Source organism: Erinaceus europaeus, chromosome 8 (genome assembly GCF_950295315.1).
Source record: "Erinaceus europaeus chromosome 8, mEriEur2.1, whole genome shotgun sequence".
In the NCBI taxonomy this organism is placed as follows: Eukaryota; Metazoa; Chordata; class Mammalia; order Eulipotyphla; family Erinaceidae; genus Erinaceus; species Erinaceus europaeus.
This window is the reverse complement of record NC_080169.1, coordinates 104,146,495-104,172,696: the sequence shown is the minus strand read 5'-3', so window position 1 is coordinate 104,172,696 and position 26,202 is coordinate 104,146,495. Positions and strand designations below refer to the sequence as shown.

General features: G+C 42.7%; 1 protein-coding gene across 1 annotated transcript in view; it reads left to right on the top strand.

Moving 5' to 3' along the window:
- The window catches only part of CHCHD3 (coiled-coil-helix-coiled-coil-helix domain containing 3), a 346,441-nt gene extending 321,124 nt beyond the window's left edge, over positions 1 to 25,317 (top strand). The window contains exons 7-8 of the mRNA XM_007529206.3: positions 14,784 to 14,919; positions 24,630 to 25,317. Coding sequence (XP_007529268.1) covers positions 14,784 to 14,919; positions 24,630 to 24,653 — 160 coding nt within the window. The 3' untranslated portion in view covers positions 24,654 to 25,317. The remainder of the gene's footprint in view (positions 1 to 14,783; positions 14,920 to 24,629) is intronic.
- Positions 25,318 to 26,202: the final 885 nt, after the last annotated feature.

Below are 26,202 nucleotides of genomic sequence, written 5' to 3'. Positions count from 1 at the left end.
TCACTTATCTGGGGTATGGGCAGGTCACGTCCCACGTTGTAGGCGCCATATGTTGTTTTAACCAGGCTGGCTTCACGGGCGGGTAACAGACGACCAGAGACACACGGCTGATCTGAGAACACAGTTTAATCTTTTTTCACGAGCGAGCAAACGTGCTATTCTGTCTTTCTCCTCCGGTGGCAGAGAGGGACTCTCGAAGTACATAGGGTAGGGGCGGGGAGAAGGGAGAAGCCTCAAAAAGGCAAAGACACAATCTCTCGGAGGCGGGCAGGGGGGTGACCAAAACCAATGTGAAGCATACAACACAGGGGGAAAGCTTTGCGAGTGTTGAAGCAGTGCTGCAGGTGTCTCTCTGTCACCCCCTTCCCTCTTGATTTCTGGCTGTCTCTATCCAATAAAGAAAGAAAGAAAATTAAAAGAAAAAACAATAGAAACCCCACACACACAATGGGAAGAGTAACTTCACCAAGTGCAACTAGATGAACATCATAGACAAAGATCTGAGCTTTGAGGATTACAATAAAGAGAGGGGAGTTAGGAGACAACAGTGAGGACAAAAAGGGAGTGAATTTTGTGACTGACAAGAATTTCATGGATGGAGTGAGTTTCCAAGCTTTTCTCTCATCCATGTTACTTCTTCCTTCCAATGACTTGCCCTGTAACTTAAGTAATTGGACAGTTTCCAGGCTGGGTGGTGGCGCGCCTGGTTGAACGCACATGTCACAGTGTACAAGGACCAGGGTTCATGCGCCCAGTCCCCACCTGCAGGGGAAAAGCTTTGCGAATGTTGAAGCAATGCTACAGGTGTCTCTCTGTCTCTCTCACCACCTTCCTTCTCGACTTCTGACTGTTTCTATCCAGTAAATAAAGATATTAAAAATAATAATAATTTGGCAGTCTCAGTCTTTTTGATCAGTTTCTGAGTGACTAAAGCAAAAGGACTTGTCCTGAAAGCTGATGACATGATGAAGCCATCTTGACTGTTTCTCCAATTTACGTTTTTGTCTTTTTGTGGAGGTTGCATGTGGGATTTCATATCTGGTGTCTCATGTTTTCTTAAAGTTTTCAACCAGCCTTCAAAATTGGTTTTTAATTTAGTGCTACAGAACCAAAAAGAAATGTTATCACCAAGATGTAAAGCAAGAACAGTTCTTGCTCAGAATTCCAGTGCCTCAGCTATTTGATACCAATTTTCAGTGATATATAGATACTGATTTCTGACTATTAAATTAATTTCTCATCAATAGCGCATGCTCATAAGAGAAAGCCTAAACATCACATGCAAATCTCCTCAGCTCTTTGACCATCCATTTCAGGTCTCCACCTTTGAAGCAACTGCTCTTACCAGTCTTATCATTCTTCCTCAGACATATTTGTTCAGACATTCAGTCTTTACGTGTCACCTGATTTTAGACTGGACTTGAGGACATCACGAGGCTACACAGAATAAGTAGAGGTGATCAACATCCACAGACTCTAGTTTTTCAAATGCAATTTATGACAGACTTTCTTTAATTCCCTGTAACTGTTCATCAAATGAGTTTTAGTGTATATTTTGGAGAGCAAGCAAAAGGGGGCTGGTTAAGGCATAAGCGTGAGGAAAAGGTCTCTAGAATAAAGGCGAAAATGTACCTTCTCTATATATTTTCCTAAAACATGAAATCTGTAGTAGGAAGTATCTGTGGGACACTTGAAGGTCTCTGGCCTAATCCTTCCCAGGCTGAGCATCTTCTGTGACAGAGGCATCTGAGCCTATTGGTCTCTGTCCAGACGTACACTATGCCCTTATCCCCAACATTTGGTGCTCCCCTTATCTTACAAGGGACTTTTTTTCTTTTTTTTAAGAATTCCCTGTACTGTCAGATGTTTCACCTCACTTTTGAAGTCTCCTCTTGCATCTCACCAACTTCATTTATTAATCTTCTTTACAGCAGGTTTCCTGTTTTAGCCAAGAACTCCGTGTGCTTCTCCTTACCCACACTCTGCACGGACCATATCCTTCTTCCTGCCTTTGGTTTTCTTGCAGAGGATACTGAAAAGTCTTTTTTTTTTTTTTTCCACACGACCTTTACTCATTATCATCCTTCTTGGGAATTCCTTCATCTGCTTATAGCACATGTCCTCGCTGAAAGTGTCTATGGTGTTTTCTCTATAAACCTCCATGTGAATCTAGAAAGAAAGGAAGGAAGGAAAGGGAGGGAGGGAGGGAGGAAGGAGTCCATTGCTGGTGTCACTGCCTCTCTTGTCTTTTACTGCCTTTGCTTCTTTCACTGTTCTACCTGGAGTGCCTTCCCGTCTCTCAGTGCCCAACCCCTTCCTTGTACATGACCCTACTGAAATTCTTTTACCTATTCTAAAGCCCTCTTCAGTCACCTCCAGCCTGATTCAGCCCTTTATTTTTGTATTTTTTCCAATACCAGATGGACCTCACTAAAATTATTCTTATGGCATGAGTATCTCATACGCACACATGCACACACACACACACACACACACACACACACGATAACGAATATGGAACTCATCTCCCTGCCTCCATTTCTGTAAAATTGTCCTTATTTGCCAATTTCCTGCTGGCTTCAGCCTTATGCGCTATAGTGGATGATTTCTTCATGTTGCTAGTGATCATATCCTATGTGTGGTTTTTATTTGTTTGGTTTTGGTTAGGGTTTTTTGTTTGTTTGTTTGTTTGTTGTTTTCAGTCTCTGTTCTTCTTAAACTCTGCTTTCCCCAGTCTAGCAATGCTGCAGGCTGGTTCTTCTCTTTGCTCTCATTTCTCTGACCATCCCATCTTCCATCCTGTCACTCCCACAAAGCAGGGGCCTGGGGTGTCTCAAGACTCAGCTTCCCTCTTGCCTTCTCTCTACACTCCCTGCACTTACCTTGCAGGGTAGTCCCCGTACATGGCTTGCATTTGACCCACAGTTCCTGCTGCACACTGTAGAGCCCCCTCTAGTTAGGGTTCCAACATTCCTTGAGCATGTTCCCTCTTTAATTTAGCCATTTGTACATCGCCCTGTCTTTCTTTTCATGCATCCCCATGACCTGCCACCTGCCGCAGCCTGCCATCTTTGCTTTCCAGTGTCTCCTTCCTGGACTGTTTCTGTAACTCAGCGCAGCTCCGCTGACTAGCTAATTCTCACTTCATCACACCAACATTATTAACATCATGGCGGCATTCCTGTAACTCCTGTAATCTCACCCTCATTTTGGAAAGTCATCATCTTGGCATCACCTGCAGAATAGAATCAGAGTCCGCTGCTTTGTTTCTGCTTTTGCTGAAAGGCTTGCCGTCCCCTGAGCCCTCTTCCTCAGCACTGCCCCTCATCTCTCCACAAATCTGCTCCTAAGCCCCAAGCTCCTGAACCTGCCTGGACCTTGCCTCCCACAGAATCTCTCAAATATCCCGTCTCTTACACTCCTTCTTTGGGGGACCTTTTACAATCCCACCTCATCTCTTGCACTGAACCTTCAGGACAGTTGCAGTGTCTTCTGCTGTACCATTTCACTGACTCCTATGCTGCCTTGTGTGACCTATGACCTTTACAGCATGTGTTTCTCTCGCTTGTTTTGCTTCCACACGACCACCACACACTGGGGTCCATGTGGCACTATTCTCCCTGGAAGCCCTGTGTCCCTGGAGGTTTGCTGGTGTGACCTGTTGCTCTCATTTGGGGTGGGGGTTTCCCTCTCCCTGTGTATGTGCCAAAGCATTCTCTCCTTCAAGTCCTCAGATGGAAGGAATGGAAAACAGACAAAAGGCTTCACTCTTACCCTGCTTCCCACTCATTTTTAACACTCTGACACTTAAAGGGCACATCAGCATGGATAATGTTTTCTCCCCTTCCCTTGTCACTAAAATAAATACATTTGCAATTCTTTCAGTTAAGGGAGCCAGACAGATTCCTTCCTGGGTGTATCTGGTATTTGAATCTTGCTTGCAAAATGTAGTGGGGGGAGAAAAGGGGGGAGGGGTGTCACCGAAAGTAAAGTTACACATGTTCTCACTACTGCCTTCGGATTTGGTCTTAACCTAGTTTTTCATGATGTTTCACGGTCCTCACTGAGAGAGGTGACAGTTTCAAAACTTTTTAAATTAAACCGTTCTTGACTTATCTTAGTATTAAAAGCATTCTTCAGTTTGATCACAGCAGGGAAGAAGGAGGGGCAGTGGAATGTGTTTTTATGCTTGGGTAACTCAAATGGAATTTCATCAAACTTATCATCATCCAAATCACTCCTTCAACTGAGGACCATAAATAATTTTATCCCAAAGGGTAGTTCTCTCGGGGGTGGGGGGAGGGGTCTACAAGCACCTAAAATAGTGTAGCATAAATATATATATATATGTATGCTTGACCATATTTCATTACAGGGTTCTGGCCTCTTACTACTCAACTGGAATATTCTCTGCTATTAGACTAGTTAGGTTTGATATAAGACCTGAAAACAAATGTTTCTTCAGCCAAGGCAGAACCATCTCTGGGTGGATGTGTGCGTGTTACTGCATTAAATGTGTTCAGAAGTGTTGTTTTCGACGGGTTATGTTGTTTTCGCCGGGCTGGCTTCACGGGCAGGTAGCAGACAACCAGGGACTCATGGTTGAGCTGTAGGCAGTATCTCTTTATTCATGCAGGACGCAGCGCAATCTAAGCCGAGCTGAGCTAAACTAAAGGTACAGTACTCTAAAACTCACAATGCTGTCTTTATATATACTTCCCAAGTAGGGTGGAAACAGGATGTGACATAGAGAGGGTGGAGAGAAAAGTGACTGGTGAAAATCAGGGTGTGACAAAGAAGGGATCAGGGTGTGACAAGGAGGGGCGGTGGAGCAAAAACATAACATGAAACAGTGGGGATTGAACCAATGCCCTGGAGGGAGGTGCTTGTTAACAGCGGTTATGTAAATAGAATGAAGTGGTTATGTAAATAGAATAGTGTTAAGCAGGGGGGATTTAAACCAAATGAAACAGAAGGGGTCTCATGCATACCAACACAGAAGGTCTTAGGTCATTGCATGTGTCTTCCTTTTGAATAGCCTACTCAGTTGCCAGCACCAGTAGCTAGACCTTGGCTTTATGGGAGACAGCCACAATGGCCATGTCCAGTTCTTTAACCTCTGCACTTGGACTTTTGTTCAGGAAGAATGGTGGTGGAATATGCCTCTTCCAGAACGTGGGGTTGAATTTATCTTTGAAAACAAATGTGAGCTTGCTGCAACCCCACAGCCTGTTCCTTCTCCTTCCCCATGGACTGTTTAGTGTGCTCACTTAGTTCCTCTACATCTGAACTTACCTACCCCAGAATGCCTCCTTATAAAGCATTCTTCTCCCGGGTCAAGCCCCCTGGCTCCCCACCTGCAAGGGGGGCTGCTTTACAAGCGGTGAAGCAGGTCTGTAGGTGTCTATCTTTCCCCATCTGTCTTCCCGTCCTCTCTCGATTTCTCTCTGTCCTATTCAACAACAATGACAGCAATAACAATAATAGTAACAACAATGATAAACAACAAGGGAAAAAATAACCTCCAGGAGTAATGCATTTGTAGTGCAGGCACCAAGTCCCAGCAATAACCCTGGAGGGGAAAGGAAAAAAAAAAAAGCATTCTTCTATAAATCTGATAGGTTATTCAACTTCCCAGTGTCTTTCTACCTCCTCCCCACCCCTACCCTAATCTCATCCCTGTTCCTTCTGTTCCCTTTCTGCCTACAAGTCTGGTCACTGATCAAGGGCCAGATTATTCAGTTATCTCCTCCTCTGTCAGATCCATAGGGTAGTCACAGAAATACTCTTCTGAAGAGAGAAAACAGTGAAGATGAGAGTAACTTTTGATATCAGTTAAAGTTAGCACTAGAACCTTCCTACACATGACTTACATGCATTGGGAGTTTATTCCAACATTCATTCACTATTGGTACATCTCAAACAGTGCTTCTGGCCTGATTGTTGCCTTGTGGATTCCTTGCCAATTCAAAGAATTTATGAACTCTTGCTATACACAGCTACTCCTGCCACTCCAGTCCCAAGCTTGTGTCCACAGATGTCTTAAACACAACTGAGAATTTTTCTAAGGAAAGCAAGACTTGAGAAGATTTGAGCTCACTAGCTTAGAGATATGCTCATAGCCCCCTGGTCAACAGAGGTATCTTCTCTCCTACTCTGAATCTGCCTACAGTCTAGATACACTGGGCAGATCTTCCTGCTGAATTAAAAGCTATTGAGAGAATCCTGAGACCAGTTTTCACTTTCTATTCCCTGAAAGATAGCAACTTGACAGGAGCTGTTGATTCGGTTTCTGTCAGATCTAAAACCAGATCTCTGTTGAGCATTGTTCTCCTGCTGTCGTTGTACAACCTCGTGTACACTTCCATCACCCCCAGCTGGAAAGTGAGCTAGCTAAAGTCAAGGGTCATATCTTACTCAGAATGTATTACTGTAGATGACGTTACTGGCCATGCAGTGATGTGTCCAATAGAGCATAAACATTATCATGTACGAGGACCCAGGTTCAAGCCGCCGTTCTCCACCTGCGGGGGGGCAGCTTCACAAGCTCTGAATCAGTGCTGTAGATGTCTTTCTTTCTCTCCCTTCCTTCTTAATTTCTCTAACCCATCAAATAAAAGAAAGAAAAGCAAAATGGCCTCCAGGAGAGGTGGATGCATTATGCAGCCACCGAGACCCAGCAATAACCTCTGGTGGCTACTTTAAAAAAAAATTAATTAGGTAATATTAATGAGTGCTTAATAATGGAATGGATGAAAGAATGAATGAGCCAACCATCTTACTTTCCATCCTTAGACCCATCTTTTTAAGTAGGAGAAGTGTGGGAGTCATAATGCCTTTCTTAGCCTTGAAGTCTTAATATTTCAAACTAAAATGATTTATTGTGTGATAACATTACTTGATCTCACTCACAAGTTGATGTGTCTACTGGAGGTTCAATTTTACTAGTATAATATAACAATTTTATTGTGACTTTCATATGTATTTAATGTTTTTAATGACGCTAGCAGTTTACAAAACCGTGTATGTCTTAGGGCTATAATTTCTCACCTCTTCAAAAGATGTATAATATTTGGCCAGCATCTCATGGTTTGTGGCTCTTTTAAAGGGTCAAAGAGAATAAGCTTCTATGGATGTTGGCATTCTTAGATCCAAGGATCAATTATGCAAACCGCGATTTTCTTTTGTTCCCACTATCTGTATGGCAAGAGGTAGTGTTGGTGTTCCTTCCTTGGGTCCATTGTATACAGAGTTATTTTATTAGCTAGTCTTGTTGCAGCAGTACGACTGGACATTTATTAAGCAATAACAATATTCCAGGCACTGCTAAAGAAGAAAAGAAGCGAGGGTAGGATGGCTTGTGCCTCTGTAAATTAAGGCTCACCCAGACTAAAGTACAGTATGTTAGCTGTAGAATTTTGCCTAATGAGCTTGAGGAAATAACATCTCACAGTACTTGGTTGTCCTAAAAAAAAAAAAGTGTGACTTGGATGTTGTTTCGGGCAGGGCGGGGAGCTTCCCTCCAGGTTGAGTTAATGTTGACATCAATTATATTCTGTGTTCCCAAGCTCTATAATTATTACCTTGTGTCCCAGATATCTTTTGTGGTAGGAGGAATTATTTTATCTCCTTTTGTAGATTTGTAGGTCTTGCTAAATAGATTCCAAAAATACCAGTGATATACCATAAGGTAATAGAAAATGAATGATTGGAGGACTTTTGTCTTCTGCTAGATGTTTAACTCCACAGAACTTTTCAAGTGAGTAAATCATTAAAAACATGATTGCTTGGGCTTGGGGTGGCGGGGGTGGGGACTTTGTGGTGGAGGATGTTTTTACCCAATATTAAACACATTTAGCCTCCAGGGACCTGTTGTTGTTGTTGTTGTTGTTGTTGTTGTTGTTGTTATTGCTGTTTTGAAGAAGCAGCAGAAGATGGTCCTGTCTTCCCAATTCTGGACCCCTAGTATAGCCTCCCCAGTTCATCACTGTGCTGTATAGTGTGATTGTCAAGAAGCCAGAGTCAGCCAACCCACCGGCCTATGTGTTGCCACAAGTGAACTATCTGTGTGGCAAGCTATGTTCACACTCCCCTCCTGACCTTGCCATAACTGCATCCTTGATTTCCAAAATCGTTATGTTTTTCATTCATCTTGAGTTCTGGTGTTTGTACTCATATAGCTAGGCTAGATGGAGTCTGTCTGAGAACAGGAGCTCTGTGCATGTAGTATGTCTGCAATAGATGACCAGAGATTCTGGCTTTGGGCTTTAAGGCTCTTACTCAGGGTCCTAAATTCTGGGAGCAGGGTTTGAGGATTCGAGGAGGGACTGGTAAGGCTGCCACTTCCCTTCTATGCAAACAGCCTTCTTCCTGTGAATCCAGATTACAGGCTTGTCATCCTGATGTCATTTGCAAAGTTGAGTCTGGAGGATAGGATTCTGTTTACTTTGTTGTGTCTTCAGCCAGAACAGAATTTTCTTTCGACAACACCTAAGCTGAATGGTACTGTGCTTATTATGGGTTTTGGCCCCAGAGCAGCTCAGCAATTCATTGAACTAAGCGCCAGGCTAGGTGAGGTCAAGGTTAGTGTTCCTTGCTGTGTTACCAGTGGAAACCTGTCGGCATTGTGTATGCTGAGATGATAGTTAAGGCTCTGGGGGGTAGATGGCATAATGGTTATGCAAACAGATTAATGCATGCCTGAGACTCTGAACTCCCAGGTTCAATCCCTTGTACCACCATCAACCAGAACTGAGCAGTGCTCTTGTTAAAAAGAAAAAGGAGAGAATGTTCTGCTTTTCTTCATTGTTCTCTTTAGATTCTGTAGCAGAGTATATAAGTGACAGATTGAAACACTGGAAATAGGCAACTTTAAAGTATGACTATGGAAGTTTGATTACAGCTCAAATAGAAACATTCTTAATAAAAATTATGAGTAATTAAGAATGGCATGAAAGCTTGAAGCTGTTTTTTTTCATAGATCTTACAGTGTTAGAAAGAGGCTGTTTACATTTTGCTCTGAAAATTGATATTAGGATATTATAATTAAATTTTAATGAAAAAAACTAATAGAAGATAATGAATGCCTTTGAGATATATTTTCTTCCTTTATATTGCTTTATACTATAGCTTTATTGTAAATAGTAAAAGTATTCAATGAGTTATTACTTACTTTTTGATATTGGCAACAAGTTTGGTAATCTTGGTTTTGTGATATAATGGAAAAGCAAAAAAATCTGACCATTGGCTTAAGCTCAAATGCAGCATTTAGTATGCTATAAATTAGAGCATACTTTGTGCCATCTGATACAGACCTATAGGTTTGACTCTATGACTGTGTGCTATGACTCTGTTCTATGCCTGCATTTAGTGTGAAACTGCCATGAAGAATAAGGTCCCTTATATTCGTGGAACCTGTAAGAAGTTAGAATTCTTGGCTGGAGATAAAGCACACTTTCATACCTAAAGCTTAGAGATCCCAGGTTCAGTCCCTAGCACAGCCTTATGCCAGAGCTGAGCAGTGGCTCTGGTGTCTCTCTCTCTCTCTCTCTCTCTCTCTCTGTGTCTCTCTCGTACACACACATTAAAATAAAATATATTTTTTACAAACTCAGGATTCTTTTTTTTTTAATATTTTTTTATTTGTTTATGAGAAAGATAGGAGGAGAGAAAAAGAACCAGACATCACTCTGGCATATTTGCTGCTGGGGATTGAACTCGGGACCTCGTGCTTGAGAGTCCAAATCTTTACCATTGTGCCACCTCCCGGACCACATACAAACTCAGAATTCTCGATTTACTCTCAGTCCAGCCATTCTCATGCCCACCCATCCACCCTTTCCTCTTTCTCTTTTTTTAATTTTAATTTAATTTTATTATTATTATTATTTTAACCCGAGCACTGCTCAGCTCTGGCTTATAGTGAGTGATGCAGGGGATTGAACCTGGGACTTTGGAGCTTCAGGCAGGAGAGTCTCTTTGCATAGCCATTATGCTATCTACCCCCGCCCTCCTCTTTCTCTTAATCCCCCTTCTCTGTGCACACCCTCCCCCCCCCATTTCTGCCAACGCGGGAAAGATTCTTGTTTTCATGCACCTGCACACATGAACGATGTGACCTAGAGCTATAGGAGTCATGATACTCGTCGGGATGCGGCATCATCTAAGTTCATTTCCCACGTCTACGCTCGACCGGACCTGCCAATATACGCGGATATCTTCGCCCACCCTGTCCAACGCTTGACGTCTCATCACCCAATCTGGTCCCCTACGCCTACACTGAACTTCTCTGTTCCAGACACTTGGAAACAGAAATGGCAGTCAGCTGAGGTAAAGAACAAACACCTCATCACAGACCCCTGCAAGCGTCAACCCGGCTTTGACCTAGCACGTTATGATTGGGCCCTCCTCAATCACTATCGAACAGGCCATGGCCGGTGCGCCGCTATGTTCCATCGCTGGGGAGCCAGAGACGACCCGAACTGCCCCTGCGGCTACAGACAGACTATGACCCACATAGTCCACGACTGCCACCTCTCCAGATTCAAAGGAGGTCTCGAAACTTTACATCAGGCTCAACCTGACGCTGTTGACTGGCTACGGAAGAAGGGCAAACGCTAGAAGAAGAAGAAGGAGTCATGGCCACTAAGTGGCTAACATTATATGGCTTCTTTAGCCTTCTAGGTGGAGAGTAGTGTAAGAACTATATTGATTACCTTTCCCTTTTCAGAATCTACCTTTATTACCCCCTGCCATTTCTATTAGCAATGCTAAAAAGATGAGTAAGTAGCTCCCTCAAAATAATAAACCTGGACAGGACATCAGAGAAGTTTCTAAGAGTAGGAGAGGTGGCAGTGAGACCAAAGGGTTGCTCTAAAACAGAGAACTGAGTATAAATGTACCAAATGAGGGTTCTGAACACTGCTTACTTTCCTTTTTACCAAAAAAAAGTTTTTTTTGTTGCCCTTGTTGTTTTATTGTTGTAGTGATGGATGGATCAATGAATTGATTTTATGAGAAAATAGAGCACAGTGCCATTTTGTTGTAAATGGTGCCAAGGATTAGATGTTAGACTTCTTACATCCAGAGAATGCTGGATACCTAACTGCTCAGCCACTCGACATATAAAGTGTCAATTTCATTCTGCCAGTTCTTTTTTTTTTTAATTTATTTTCTTTCTTTATTTGATAGAGACAGCCAGAAATCAAGAGGGAAAGGAGAGGTATAGAGGAGAGAGACAGACAGACACCTGTAGCCCTGCTTCACCACTCATGAAGCTTTCCCTCTGCAGGTGGGGACCAGGGTGCTTGAACCCGGGCCCTTGTGCACTGTGATGTGTGTGTGTAACCAAATGCACCACCACCTGGTCCCCTTATTCTGCCAATTCTTTGCAGTATCTTTTTGGCTAATTGTTGTCCCTCTCTCACATACTCTCTCATACCACTGTTTCAGGCTCTCCAGATTTCTGTTTAATCGTTTCCCTTAACACATGTCTTTCACCATTTCTCTTTAAAATCTTCTCTCCTTACAAAGAAATTAAATAGTTTTAATGTCTCTCCCAACTAAGAATTAATTTCCTCTTAGGTTTCTTGAAATCCTGCCTTTTGTTGCTTTGGCCTAGTAATGGGCAGCTTCCACCCACAAGAAAGAAAGCAGTCAATAAAAATCAATTGCTGACCCAGTGCCTATATGGAGGATTTACCATAATGCATATTGGAAATGACTTTGAAATCCTTCTCCTGAATGGAAGGTGCCATGACTTGTGTTTTACAGCTTTCTAATGCTCCATGGTAATCTCGTTGAGCATTTTCCCAAAGTGAAAACAGTGCATTAGGGCAGAATAACAAGCATCGCAGATCAATACCAAGGCAGAGCTTTGCCCTTGCAGATTAAGCTAAAATAAAGAATGTCCCCGAGTCCACTCTGGGAGCTGAAGGACAATTACACCTTTTGTACTATCAATACAAGTTGAAATGTGTACAAAATTTTTTTCAGAAGATACACACAAAAAGGAAGGGAAGAAGGAAGAAAGGAAGGAATAAGGAAAAGGACTACCAACCCCCCCCCCCCCAAAAAAAAAAAATCAAGGACCCTGGAAGTGAGTAGTATTGATCTGTGACAGTAAAAGTATATTTTGACACATTTCAAATCATAAATTAACTCCTGGACGTTAACTTGTGCCATTATAATAGCCCAACTCAGGCTAAATGCTTATATACAAAGTAAAGCCACCTCTTTCTGCTGGATGAATTAGCCCATTGCTGGTAGTTTTCACAAGAAAAAGAAAAAAAAAATACTGTTTTTATAATGTTCCGTTTATGGAGACTAATTCTTTATGTGTTATTTTGTAATGAATCAGATCTGGTTAGGATTACTCTACTTCTCTCCTTTGTCCTTTCTCTGCTGCTTTGAAAGCTAAGATATTTTATATTTTATAGTGGCCACCTAGCACAGGATAGCATGTAACAGTGTGTTTTCATAAACTATTATAGGCGTCAGTCATATATTTGCCGGATTCAGCTAACCTGCTACTTAATCATATTTTAGTCAATATTTGCCCAGATGTGTGTTTTGCTATAATCAGTCAGTTAGTGCTGTTTGTGCTTCAACTCTGGGGAGCAAAGCTGATTTCCTTTTAGATGCTGATGTTCATGGTAGGGGGATTAAGGAAATCCGCATCCAGAAAAATTCACAAGACATTTGAACTTAAAGAGAATTGAAACTCCTGGGAGATCAGATTTAAATTGTGTTCTTAAGTGTTTGGCAGAGCAGTAAGGTAATGAATGATTTAAAAAAAAAAAAAAAAAAAAGCACAAGCAATGTTATGTAAAATTTTTGGATTTATTTTTTTTCCATGTGTGTCTCCTTTCTTTAGAGGATAGTGAAAAGACAGTTCCCTCAGGAACTAGAAACATGGTTTGCACTTCAGTTTTCTCGTCTTAACAAAATATATATTAGCTTAGTGTGTCGGATGAGAGGAATGAGAAGACAGATTGACACCCAGGGGGTTTCCTTATTGACGAGAAATATCCCTCCTGTGTTCTCTTAGGGGTTTTATTCTTTTTGAACCTATTAAAATTTTAAATAATGCTGTGTCAAGATTAGTATGGAAATAACACATTTAAATATCCAGGCCTGATATGAAAGACTGGGAGCTATTTCTGTTAAAGAAAACTAATTTTTAGAAAATGTGAATGCCTAGAATAAAAAAAATGGCAATAGTATGTATTTTCTTGGTTATGTATTTAGTCCTTAAAGATGCAAGTTTATCTGGACTTAACAAGAGAAAGAGAGGGAATTCCACATGACTTATTTTGCTATCATTTTGTAAGTATAAGTAATAAGCCGTTTTGGAAGCATTTATGTTTGGTACTTCATATTTACTGAAAACAATTAAAAAAAAAATCAGTGATTTGTAAATGTAATCAGTGAACTTGTAGCCCAGGGATTTTATTTTCCCCTCCTTTTCTCCAGAGCTACTCAGCTCCAACTTGATGGATCAGGGAATTGAACCTGAGACTTTGGAGCTTCTGGCATAAAAGGCTCTTTGCATAACCATTATACTAGCTCCTCCACCCTAACTTTGTTTTTCTCTCCACCTGTTTGTGTTCTCAACAATCTATCGTATGACCTCTACAAAAGGGGCCCATGCTAATCTAGCTAAATCAGAAAGATCTATGCTATGGTTTTGCCAGTGTTTCCTTTTTATAAATAAATAAATTAAATTAAAAGTGAGTATGCATATTTGAACTGTCTTAAGTATCTAGGTGTGGATTTGGTTCAGACATCTCCAAACTCAAAGGCAGCATGAGCAAAAATTCGAAGAGTGAAAGAAGTGAAAGTGTTTTGGTCAGGTTGCAGCAGTGCTCAGGGTGGGTGGGGGTCTGAAGAAGATGTTAAGGCAGCCTGATCAAGGACCTGCACAGGGATCTTGTGTTTTATTTAGAAGGTAACAGGGAGGAGCACTGTCACAGATGAATGTATTAGAAAGAACTCTCTGGACATGGGCCGGTGGCTCACCAGTCCAGTTACCATATGTAAGGACCCAGGTTCAAGTCCCTGGTCCCTACCTGGAGGGGAGGAGGCTTCACAAGTGGTGGACCAGTATTCCAGGTGTGTCCCCCCCCCCCCCATCCCTTTCACCCTCCGTTCCTTCCTCCTCTCCTCCGTCCCTCCCCCTATCCAAAAACTTTTGGCCTGTAGGAACAGTGGAGTTGTCATGTAGGTAGATACCAAGCCCCACAGATAACCTTGATGGCAAAAAATAAAAGAAAGAACATTCTAGAAGAACCTTCTTCTGGAAGGCAAGAGTTCAGATCAGCAACTAAAGAGAGGCCTCGGTGTGAAAGTTACTACTTGAACCTAAATGATTCAAAATTTATGTAACAGCAGTGAGCATGGCAGAAGAGGTCCAAACTGGCGTTTCAACCTTCATGAGCAGCGGTGACATGTAAATGGGGGAAGGAAGTTAGGGCTCACAGATTTCTGATTTGACTTTCTGGCCTGAAGGGTGTTGAACTCCATGGTTGCCATGGGAATGTCTGTGTCCAGACTGGTTTGGGAAGCTACCAATGAGAACAGCTAAGTTCATAGAAATCATTTCCCGTGTGTGCACTTCTGTCATGAGGGCAATCTTGATCTTTCTTTAAAAATGGGAGGAAATGGCTTGGCTTTTTCCCTGCTTCCACCACATGTACATGATTTCATGTTTTATGTATTCGTTAGCCTTGATCTTTATTCTGACGGAAGACCATTTGTCTCAGCGGCGCTATTTTTGTTTGCAGGCGGTATGAATCTCACCCCGTCTGTGCTGATCTGCAGGCCAAAATTCTCGAGTGCTACCGCCTGAACAACCAGCAGACCCTCAGCTGCTCTGCACTGGCCACCCAGTACATGCGCTGCGTCAACCAGGCCAAACAGGTGGGTGTGTGCACCAAGCTTACTGGGGCACAGGAAGGACAGAGAACCGCCCTGCCCCTTCTCATGAGGTCATGACACTGATGAATGTGAGAGCGCTCTATAAAGCAAAAGAGTCCTGGGAAGAGCTGCTGTGATGGGTCAGTTACACAGTAATCAACTTCCAGCCAGATGATTGTTGAAAAGAGCCCATTTTCCTTGTGTTCTGCTCATTTACTTGCATGGTAAAAAAAGGAGGGCTGAGGGGGGAGATGGCTCCTCCAATTGTGCATTTTCCATGGCTCTGAATTTTTGTTCTCAGAGCCAGATATGGGTTCATGGTCCCGTTTCTCCATGAGCCAGCTATTCAGAATTATCAAAGAGTAAGGATACAGATTAAGGGAGGCCAGGCAGTGGTGCATCTGGTTGAGGACACATGTTATAGTGCACAAAGACTGGGGGGAGCGTCACAAACAGTGTAACTGGGCTGCAGGTGTTTCTTTTTACCTGTTTGTCTCCACTTTCCCTCTCCATTTTTTTCTTTCTTTTTTTTTTTTTTTTTCCTCCAGGGTTATCACGGGGCCTGGGGCCTGCACAACGAATCCACTGCTCTTGGAGGCTATTTTGTTTTTCCTTTTGTTGCCCTTGTTTATCATTGTTGTAGTTATTATTATTATTATTGCTGTCATCATTGTTGGATAAGACAGAGGGAAATTGAGAGAGGGGGAAAGAGAGACACGTGCAGACCTGCCTCCACCTGTGAAGCAACCTCCCCTGCAGGTGGGGAGCCAGGGGCTCAAACCCAGATCCTTATGCCAATCCTTACACTTTCCGCCATGTGAGCTTGACCCACTGCGTTACTGCCCAGCCCCCACAGTGCCAACATTTTTTAAAGATTTTTAAATTTATTTTTATTTGATACGACAATGAGAAATTGAGAGTGAAGGAGAAGCTGGGGGCAGGGGGAGTGGACAAAGAGACATCTTCAGCACTCAGGAAGCTTCTTTCCCTCTGCCAGTAGGACCAGTGACTTGAACCTGGGTTCTTGCACATAATGGCCTCTCCATCACTACCTTATGTTGCCTTCTTTCCTCAGCTCTATTGATTCATGCTGATACCAGCTAAACAGAAAATTAATCAAAATGTTTGATTAATTAATGAAATTAACATCAAAATGTTGCTAGTGATTTAAAAAAAAAAAAAAAAACCCTGCTCCACCCACCCAGTCAGAAAGTATAATTTAGTTTCCTTTTCCAGCAAATATGTTTGCAGTGCCTTTTGTTTTCACAACTCTGATAGTTAGTTATAAGGGAGCATACAACATCAGATGACATTTAAAAAAAAAAGAAAAGAAAAGAAATCTCTCCTGAAATGGACAAGAAGCAGTAACTCCTTGCTTTTCTGGAGTTCAGCTTTCAGGATGCTTTCACATCCATTCTCTTGCTTTTTTGATGATACCCTTAGATGTAAATAGAGATGGTTTTTATTTTCACCATTTTACACTTGAGAGACTCAAAACCCAGGAAAGTCACAAAGGTACATTTAACAACTAAACTAAGATGTGCCTTGCTGTAACAAGCAAAGAATTTCAAAATGAATCCTGTCACCTTTGGGTTTTTTGGTCGGGTACGTGTGTGGAGGTACATGCTTTATCCATTAGAAAACGGAAATTAGGCAAGGAGAGAACAAGAGAGAGTCAGAAAACAAATGGGGAAAAAAAACTGAAGGTCAAATTGAATAATAACTTGGATTCATTAAAACTCACTGTTGGTAGTTTTTCAAATTATTCATTGATTTATTGGATAGAGACAGAAATTGCCAAGGAAGGGGAGATACAGAAAGGTAGAGAGAAAGAGAGATCCCTGAGGCACTGCTTCACTACTCATGAAACTTTCCTCCTGCAGGTGGGGACTAGGAACTTGAACCCAGGTCCTTGCTTGTTATATATGACATGTGTGCTCCACCAGGTTCACCACCACCCAGCCCCTACTTTGGGGGTCTTTATGGGAACTAATAGTAGCTGAACTATATTAAGACCACACTGTAAAGGTCAGAGGGAATTTCAGTCTTTATTCCCTGAGTTTTTCCTTCAGTGCCCGCTCCCCCTACCTTTTTTTCTTCTTCTCCTTCTCCTCCTCCTCCTTCTTCCTCTTCTTAGCTCACTCTAACCTCATAAACCCAAGTCTGCCCCCGTTATAAGAAGCAACTTTGGCCGCATACATAATAGCAATTCCCAACAGGTCAGGTCTCCTTGTTTCCTTGTTAAATCCAAAGCACAACCTGGACATGCTAGACATGGAAAATACTCTAAAAGACTACAGCCCATTAGGTAGTATTGTCCATTTCCAGCCTTGTGAGGGTTTTCCCTTTAGAATAATTCCACTCCACTTTTAAATGACTCATAAGCTTGGGCTTTCACAAGCTCCCAGGGGGCATTGTTCTGTAGACTAATAGATTTTACTGATAGGAAAATTTCCGGATATCCCTTCGCCTTACTTTTCCTTTCCTCTACTTATTCACATCAATCTTTCTTCAGCTATCTTAAACAGTTCCTCTGAATTGGCATTAGTCACTTGACTACTGCTTCCAGTATATTAAGTTATATGTTCTTCATAAGGGTAAAGAGTTATTAAATTGCCGTAATTATTGTTTCTAGGGCTTAAGAGCTACTGGCTAAGCTATATGAGATACAAGATCTGAAAATATAGGACATCGATTGATAGATGTCTGTGTCTTCCATTTCTCAGACCTGCTCAGCCTCATAACTTTCTATAAACACCCCAAGATTGAGCTGCCTATTCTTGCCATTAACATCTGACTCCCATTCAATCTGGCTTCGCCTACCTCACAGGAAATTATGGAAGAAAGGGAGAGCTAGGAAGTCAGCAGTATTTGTCCACTTATAGACCATAACATGCCCAAGTTCCCTTTGTAAAGGAGAGAGGATCAGTGTAGAGAGAGTTTGTTCTGTAGTCTACATTGCCTCTGCTCTCTGGGACACCCCACCACCCTTCAGTTTACTCACATGATCCAGCTTTTTAAGGGGCAATGAATCTGTGTTCTCCAGCTCTTTTTCCCAATCCTACTGCCATTGACAGAAAGGTACAGAAGTTAGACGGACGTTTACTCGCTGGAGTTCATGGTCAGTCAGTGCTGTAGCTAACATTGTAAAATAGTCATGGTGATGTAGGCTACTGCTTTGTCGTATGAAGAATCAGAGCTAAGTAATGTAAGGGGCCTTTTACCCAGCTCTGTTATTTTAGGGACCACTCCATGTCCAATGTAAGAGACTAGCTCACAAGTTCCCGAGCATGGGCTATGTAGAACAGTTAATGCTTCTATTTGGGCAGTCTCCAGCATTGGTATCTCAGATTAAGCGCATGTGGCGCAAAGTGCAAGGACCTGTATAAGGACCCAGTTCGATCCCCACCTGCAGGGGTCGAGACGCTTCACAGGTGGTGAAGCAGGTCTGCAGGTGTCTCTCTTTCCCCCCACTCTGTCTTTCCCTGCTCTCTCCATTTCTCTCTGTCCTATCCAATAATGACGACAACAAGAATAACTACAACAATAAAGCAATGGGGCAACAAAAGGAAATAGATAAATAACTAAATAAACATTAAAAAAAAAAATAGTACCCAGAGAGTTTCAGGAATCTATAGACAGGGCAGTGTCCAGACCTGAATTTCCTGGGGAATTTACTTACAGTATTCACACCCTGCTCCATCCCTGGAGATTCTGCCTCAGAGAGTCCAAAGTTGGGAACCTGAATGTAGGAATTTTGAAAAGTAGTTCCCTGTTTAGTCTTAAGGACAGGTGGGAACATGACTTGGGAGGATAGGTGCCGGTCTAGCTTTGCGGGTGGGGGACAGATGACCAGGGACTCATGGCAGAACTGGGAATGCAGTTCAATCTAGCTATAATCACAGTCCTGTCCTTATACATCTCCTGAGGCGGAAGTGTCAGGTTGGAAGAGGATGTACGTAGGATAAGGGGTGGGGAGAAGGAAAAAGTGCGGGAACCAGTGGGGATTAAACCCGTGCAAACAAAACAGTGATTATGTAAATAGACCATAAGCAATGCAACAGAAGGGGTCTTAGAAGCAGAATTTAGAAGCAGACCAACAGATAGGAGGCCTTAAAAATGTTCTCTTCTCTCCTCTTCTCTCCCCTTCTCTCCCCTTTCCTCCCCTCCCCTCCCCTCTCCTCTCATCTTCTCTTGGGTCCATTGGAACTCAAGTGTGTAATGTGACTCCTGAGTAAGGACAGAGATAATTTAGCTAAGGTGACATGGCTTCCTGTCACCTTTAGCTAAGGTGACACCAGCTTGCCCTTTTGACTAAACCCTGTTCTGGCTCTGCTATTCTCCTGTCACCCTGTCCCCCTCCCCTAAGCTACATCCAAGACCTCTTTCCTCTTGCCACTGCTTCTGATAGATATAGACACCCACCTTCATGAAGCACAAAGATTAATCAAGAGGGTTAACTTTTGCAGAAGGCCCACAGGAACATGTTTTTATTGTGTTCAAAGACTCCTTTATCATCATCACTGAATGACATTTATTAATCACCCAACAGGACTGCTCATAATCACTGTGACACATGAGTATCCCATAATAGATTTCTCCTCCTTCAGTGGGCAGCTCTCAGAATTTGGACTTATGTCACAGCAAAGTAAATTCTGAACTTTAAAATTGCTACCCCAGTCTCTTCCATCATAAGAATCCATTTCTAAACCAGTTTGTGAGAGTAATGGCTGCTCTATGACATTTTCCTTTTTTTTTTTTAATCCAAATATTTCTTGATAGAAGAAATATAACTAAGGTGATAGCTGTTCGTTTTTCTCAGTGCTTTTTTTTTTTTCCTAGAGTTTATCCTTCAAGAATTCAAGCAGCAGTGTGTTAATGTTTTGTCTGTTGCTATGAGTTGTATAAACAGTCAATTACTTGCGAATTAATTTGAATATTATACAGAGCATTTGCCATCAAAAATAAAAGACCATATCAAGGCAAAAGAAGGTTAATAACTGTGTTTTCCTCCAAAGCAGGAAAGAAGAAGAGCGATTCCAGGAGGAGGCATGGGGGGGATGGGTAGATACTGAGAACAAAATCAGTCAGCAGGTCAGATTTTCTGACGTCAAGAGTGCCTTCTCCTACATTGAATTCCTTGATGACTTTTCTCCTCTCACACTCAGTCATCCCATTCTGTCTTGGACATTCCCCACTCCCCCATCCTATCTCCATTCTCTCCCACTCCCCAGGTTTCCCGCCCTTCCTTAGTAAAAATTCCTGAACAGCCCAGAGTGATTCCCATTTTCTTTCCCCCAAGCCTTTCTCCTGTAAACCTTCCAGCCACCATAACCAACTTTATTAGGTCTTTTGGAAGCTTGGTAAGATGCCAGATATGCTCAGCCAGAAATAAGTCCTGTGTTATCTGCTTAAGAAACAAAAAGTGGGTCCACATAGTAGCTCACCTAGTAAAACACAAGTATTACAATGCAACAGTACATGGGTTCAAGCCCTCAGTGCCTACCTGCAGGAAGGGGAAGCTTCACAAATGGTGAAGCAGTGCTATATATAGGTCTCTCTCTCCATCCCCCCCTCCTTCTCTGACTCCTCTTACCTTCTCAATTTTTCTCTGTCCTATCAAATAAAATAAGTATCTAAACAAGAATGTAAAAAGATTTTTTTTAAGTTTTCTCTTTGCTTCTTTTCATTTTATTAGTGATTTAATAATGACCGGCAAGGTTGTGGGATAACAGAGGTACAATTCCTACCATCAGAGTTCCATATCCCATCTCCTACACTGGAAGCTTGCCTATTCTTTATCCATCTGGAAGTATGAACCCAGCATTATTATGGGGTGCAGAAGGTGGAAGGTCTGGCTTCTGTGATTGCTTCTCCACTGGACATGGGCTTTGGCAGGATGAGCCATACTCCCAGCCTGTTTTAATCTTTCCCTAGTGGGGCAGGGCTCTGGGAAGGTGGGATTCTAGGACACATTGGTAAGGTCATCTGTCAAGGAAGGTCAGGAAGGCATCCTGGTAATATCTGCAACTTGGTGGTTAAAAAAGCATAAAAGATAAAGTAGAACAAAATTTTTACTGATCAGAACCTATAGGTAAGACTAGAGCAGATGCAATTTGGGGTCTCCATTTTGGAAAAAGCTGGTAGTATTCTAGATATATTCCAAGGGGCCCATGACTTTACTCGTTTTGGCCTGAGCCCAACAGCTAACATGCAGGTGGGCTAAAAGTACTGTCTGGAAAGATGATGTCAGATTTGGAAATAGGACTGGAAAGGTGGGTCAGGGGAGAGGGTAGGTCCCAAATATGGGAAAAGTATATAAATACCTCTACCTGTAAACCCCATTGATCTGACCTCTAGGGCCCATGTCTATACATATTTAGAAAAAGAAAGTATTCTTAATCTCTTTATGGCAATTATTTTTCCCATAATTTCCCTTAAATAGACTGAGACAGCTAGTTGCTGGCAAAGTGCTGTGAGAGTGAACACTCCAAGAAAGCTATAACTCAGAAATCAGTTGACGAGATTGCTGTGTAACAAAAACATTTAAGGCAAACAGTCAAGATCATTTTAATAATAAATGGAAATGGCACACCAGCTCTGGTCTCCACGGGCACAGTTCTGGTTCAACAATGCCAGCTGCCAGCTGCTCCTTCCTTCATGGCTGCAATCTGAGAGACTTGGGAAAAGACCAGCCTTGGCGTCCAAACCCTTCTTCCCTCGTGGCATGTTGACCTGCCTGTTTACGGTAGCTGTTTCTGCAGATACCTGAATGCTGAGTGACGCAAGGAATCTCTTTCTCCACATGCAGATGAAGGAAGCAATTTTTCATGACTTGCAAACCTTCTCCCTGATTCTTCAAGGAATTTCCTATGCTAATTTATGCAGCGTCAAACATATGCAGCGTTGAAATTCAGCCCAACAGCAGCTACTTACAGAATCAGATGCAGAGATGGTGGGCAAGCCCATAGGATGGACCTAAGTGACACAGACACTACTAGGCCAAAGTGCCTTTCCAGCTGAAACCCCTTAGGTTTGGGTTTGAACGGCCATTGTTGCTTAATCGTGATAGACTAGGGACACAGAGTGTCTTGCCAATTAATTAACTCGTCATTTTTCAAAATCCAACTTGATGCCGTATTCAGTAATGGAACTAACTACCTCTGCCTTCCCCCTCTCCCCCGGTCTTTTTTGGTGACAACTAGGCTCGGTTTGAGCACATGTGTATAGACTTGCCTTGTCCCTATGTTTTCGAGAAAGACAAGCTGAGCGCTGCATTGGCTGGATCACCATGCTGTCTGAGATTCCTGTGACTGAGAATCAACTATAGAGTGTCACACTTGCATGCCTGAGGTTCCTGGTTTGATCCCAGGTGCTATCATGTATCAAAGAGGTGTAGACTTCTCTCTCTCTCTCCTTTTTCTGTCTGTCTCATGTGAATTCCCTCCTCCCTCTTCTATGTGACCCATAACAAATCTTTTTTCAAAGTGTTCTGATAGTGTCTTTATGGTCGACTGAACCGCTGATCTTCAAACCTGAGAGGTAGCTCAGTTTGCCATTCTTAGCATTACATAATCTGTCTGGGGGGGGGGGAAACATTACCCTTCTGTGTTCATTAGAGTTGCAAGGAGAATAATAAGATTCCCTAGACTCTTGAAAAACACTTGAACTTTTGCTTTAATTACATTGAGGTCACTGTAGGTTATTTTAGAACATTTGAAAAGAGTACATTGTCACAGAGCTACCCCTCTAACCATAAGACTTAAACTGTTGAGTGAGACACAACCGTGTGATCTTACCAAGAAGGTAAGAGCTTAAAGTTCCTGTTGGCATGCTAAAGAGTGAATATATCCCCGCCCCAAATGCAAAGTGGCATCACTCATTATTTTCCTGAGTAACTAATTGCCCTAAATGGATACAGTGTGGACCTGCTTTGTACTGACTTCTGTTTCATATTAATAAGTGATGGTGTGGCGAGAGTGACTTATAACATATCTGGAATTGAAACAGTTCCCCATTCAGGTAATTGGAGAAACTTTTCTTTTGATCAAGTCACAAGGATTTGAGGATTCATGAGATGCCTTGATACTGGAAAAGTGGCCGAGTTTGACTCTGAAGTGATAGGTCCTCAGTTTTCAGCTTGTCCAGCACTAACTGTCCAAAGAAAACAGAGCTCACAAGTGAGGGTTCTAAATGAGGGAAGCCCTGTGCTCTGGTTCTCCAAGACAACTCGTCCGCTTACTCTGCTCTGTCTTTCCTGTTTTCTCTAGGTGCATCTAGTTTTACTCACATACTTCCTCCTTGACTGAACCATTGTCTTTGCTGGCCATTTCTGTCTACTTGAAGTAGTTGGCCCAGTTGTGTGTGTGCGCTCTAGAGACCTACCACCCCGGCCACTGCAGGGTAAATCTGTCCACCCTCTGCTTCTGTGACACAGTAGAGTCTGTTCATCCTTCCATTTCTCTATTTCAGTCATTTTCACTCATCTTTGAGCTGAAACTATTGAGTCTAAAGACCCTTGACCTCTCTTCCCAAGCCTACAACTCCTTCTGGGTAGTTCTGTCTGGGATGTCTTGCCATCATTCCAGACTCCTTCATTCCCACACTGTGACTTCCCTGTTTCTCTTGGTGAACCACCATTCATCCTGTCTCTTGAGAAGCCATTGCATCTTCGTCTCATCATGTCTCTTGTTCATATTGTCTTAATGATTTCAAGAGTGAAAACCATCTATACCTGCCCCATCTAGTTACATAGTTATGAATTCTTTTGGGGGCTCCAGAGGTAGCTTAGTAGGTAGAGCACATGCCTTACCATGTGTGAGGCCCTGGGGACAGGCAGCGGTGCCCCAGTTGAGCATACACAGACCATGCTCAAGGACCCAGGTTCAAGACCTTGTCCCTACCTGCAGGTGTCTTTCTCTTTCGCGCTCTATCTCCCCTCCCCTCTCAATTTCTCTCTGTCAATCAAATAAAACAGAAAGGGATAAGGGAGAAGGACAAAGGAAAAAATGGCCGCTGGGAGTGGTGAGTTTATAGTACTGCCGCTGAGCCTCAGGAATGACCCTGGTGACAATAAAAAATAAATTAAAAAAAGGAAAAAAGAAAAAAAATACTTTCTATCACCCACCATTCCTAACTCACCCAGAAAGTAAGCAACCAAGTACAATGTAAGGACCATTTCTGCAGTTTGGGGATAGTTCCATGTGTAGCTTTCACCAGGAAAACATCTAGAGTGAACAGGGGGTTCTGGGAGAGAATCTTGGCCTTTTCCGTTGCAATCCCCTCTCTGAACCTTCAGGGATTTCTTTCACTCCATCCTACCACTCACCTCTGCAGCCATGGTAGCCACTTTCACCCCAGTCACTGTGGCTACCAGAAATGCTCCCACACATTTCCAGATAGCAAGATTCCCCCTCCCCCTGCCCCAACTCCCTTCACCCCCACAATTCAGGCCATGCACATCTGAGGGCTTCAGCTTGGAGTGCTGGGGTTCGGGTTTTCATTTGGAGATTGGGCTTGTTTAAACAACCATGCTCCTTTGAAGGCAGTGGTATCTGGGAACCAGGGTGTGTGTGTGTGTGTGTGTGTGTGTGTGTGTGTGTGTGTGTGTGTGTGTGTGTGTTCTGAAAGGCAATACTAGATCATGATAGTCATTTATTTTTTTAAGTCTCTCCCTTCTGATGGTAAAAATCATGTTTCTCTTTCTCTTGCAGAGCACACTTGAAAAGGGAGGATAAAACCGGCTTTCAGAACTAGCCAAACTCCTTCAACATTAATTCCAGAGGGGGAACATTTTCTTTTTTCCTAATAAGAAAGTAACTCATTTAAAGGGAAGCACTGGAGAGGAGATACAAGACAAGCTCATCGCAATCTGATCAGCAGCAATTTTGCGAGGCCTGGACCCAGGATCCTCCATCACGGACATGCCACGGTGTTAGTAAGCCCTATTGGTGACGATTAAAGGAGAAAAGCAGCCCTCCCTCCCTTTTGAATGTTAAGTTCTACTTTCTCTGCTACCCAGGCTCCACTGTAACGGAGCTGGGTGTGGTAGGAGATAAGCTGATTCGAGTTGGGAGAGGAGAGAGGCAGAAAACCTCATTGTTCTGAGGAACAACAGTGCTGGGTGGAATTATCTAGATGTGGCATCTTTTTCCCTTTCTCCTTTGACTAGATAAGAGCTATTTTATTTGAACTTCTGGTGAATCATGTAAGTAAGAAGACAAACAGGAGAGAAAATGTAACTCTTTTATGGGAATAATGTTTATGATGGCAAATGAAATAAGGCATTTTTTTTAATCCACATGAAGGCAACCTTGGCTTAAGACAGCAACCTCTTCTCAATCATGAATACTGACGTCTGTACTTCACTATCAATAATAAATATATTTTCTGATGAAGACCGGCACTGTAGCAGGCTGGGGCCTCGCGTATTCCTTCCACTGGGTTAGGTGGCTATGTCTGCGGGAGCTGACTTGATTTACATTGGTGTACCTGCGTGTGCGTGCTCTTTCCCTCCAGAGTGCTCCCAAGCACTCTGCAGAAACCCCCGACAGCCAAGTGACTCATACAACTTGCCTCTCAGGCAGTTAGGATTCAATAGAAGTTTTACAGGTGGCATGAACTTTCTTGTCTTGTCTGGTTTTGTTATTGTCACCAGAATTATTGCTGGAGCTCCATGTCTTCATTCATGACTCTATGACTCCCAGTGTTTTTTGTTTTTTTTTCCCCTTCCTGTTTTTGATAGAGCACAAGAGATAGGAAGAGAGACACCTGCAACACTGCTCCACCACCCATGAAGGTGTAGCACCCCCGCCCCCCATCACAGGTGGGAACCAGGGGCCAGAACCTCGATCGTTGTATCTGGTCACGTGTAAGTTCTGCCGGGTGTGCCATCACGATATGTGCCCCCACCCCCAGTGACTCACGTCATTTAATCTATGGTGAGAATTAGATTAGATAACTTTGGGTCAGAGCTTCTAAGCCTACAGTATTACGAAAATATTTGGGTTGAGTTTTTTTTTTGTTTTTTTGAGTGGTGTTTTCTGTCTTTGAGTGTTTCCTCTTTCCAATCAATGTCTTGAAATGAGCTTCACCAGAAAGACGATAGCTCTTGTTTTTCTACCAGAAGATGGTTATTTCAGTGTTCTAGTTGAGCAAGCTGGTACCTCTGGCCAGGCCACCCTGAACACTCCTAATCTCAACGTTGCATCTTGACAACTTGGAAATTAACGTCACAGAAAAGCGAACAAGAAAGGTTCTTTCTAAGACAGCCAGGGAGAAGAAAGT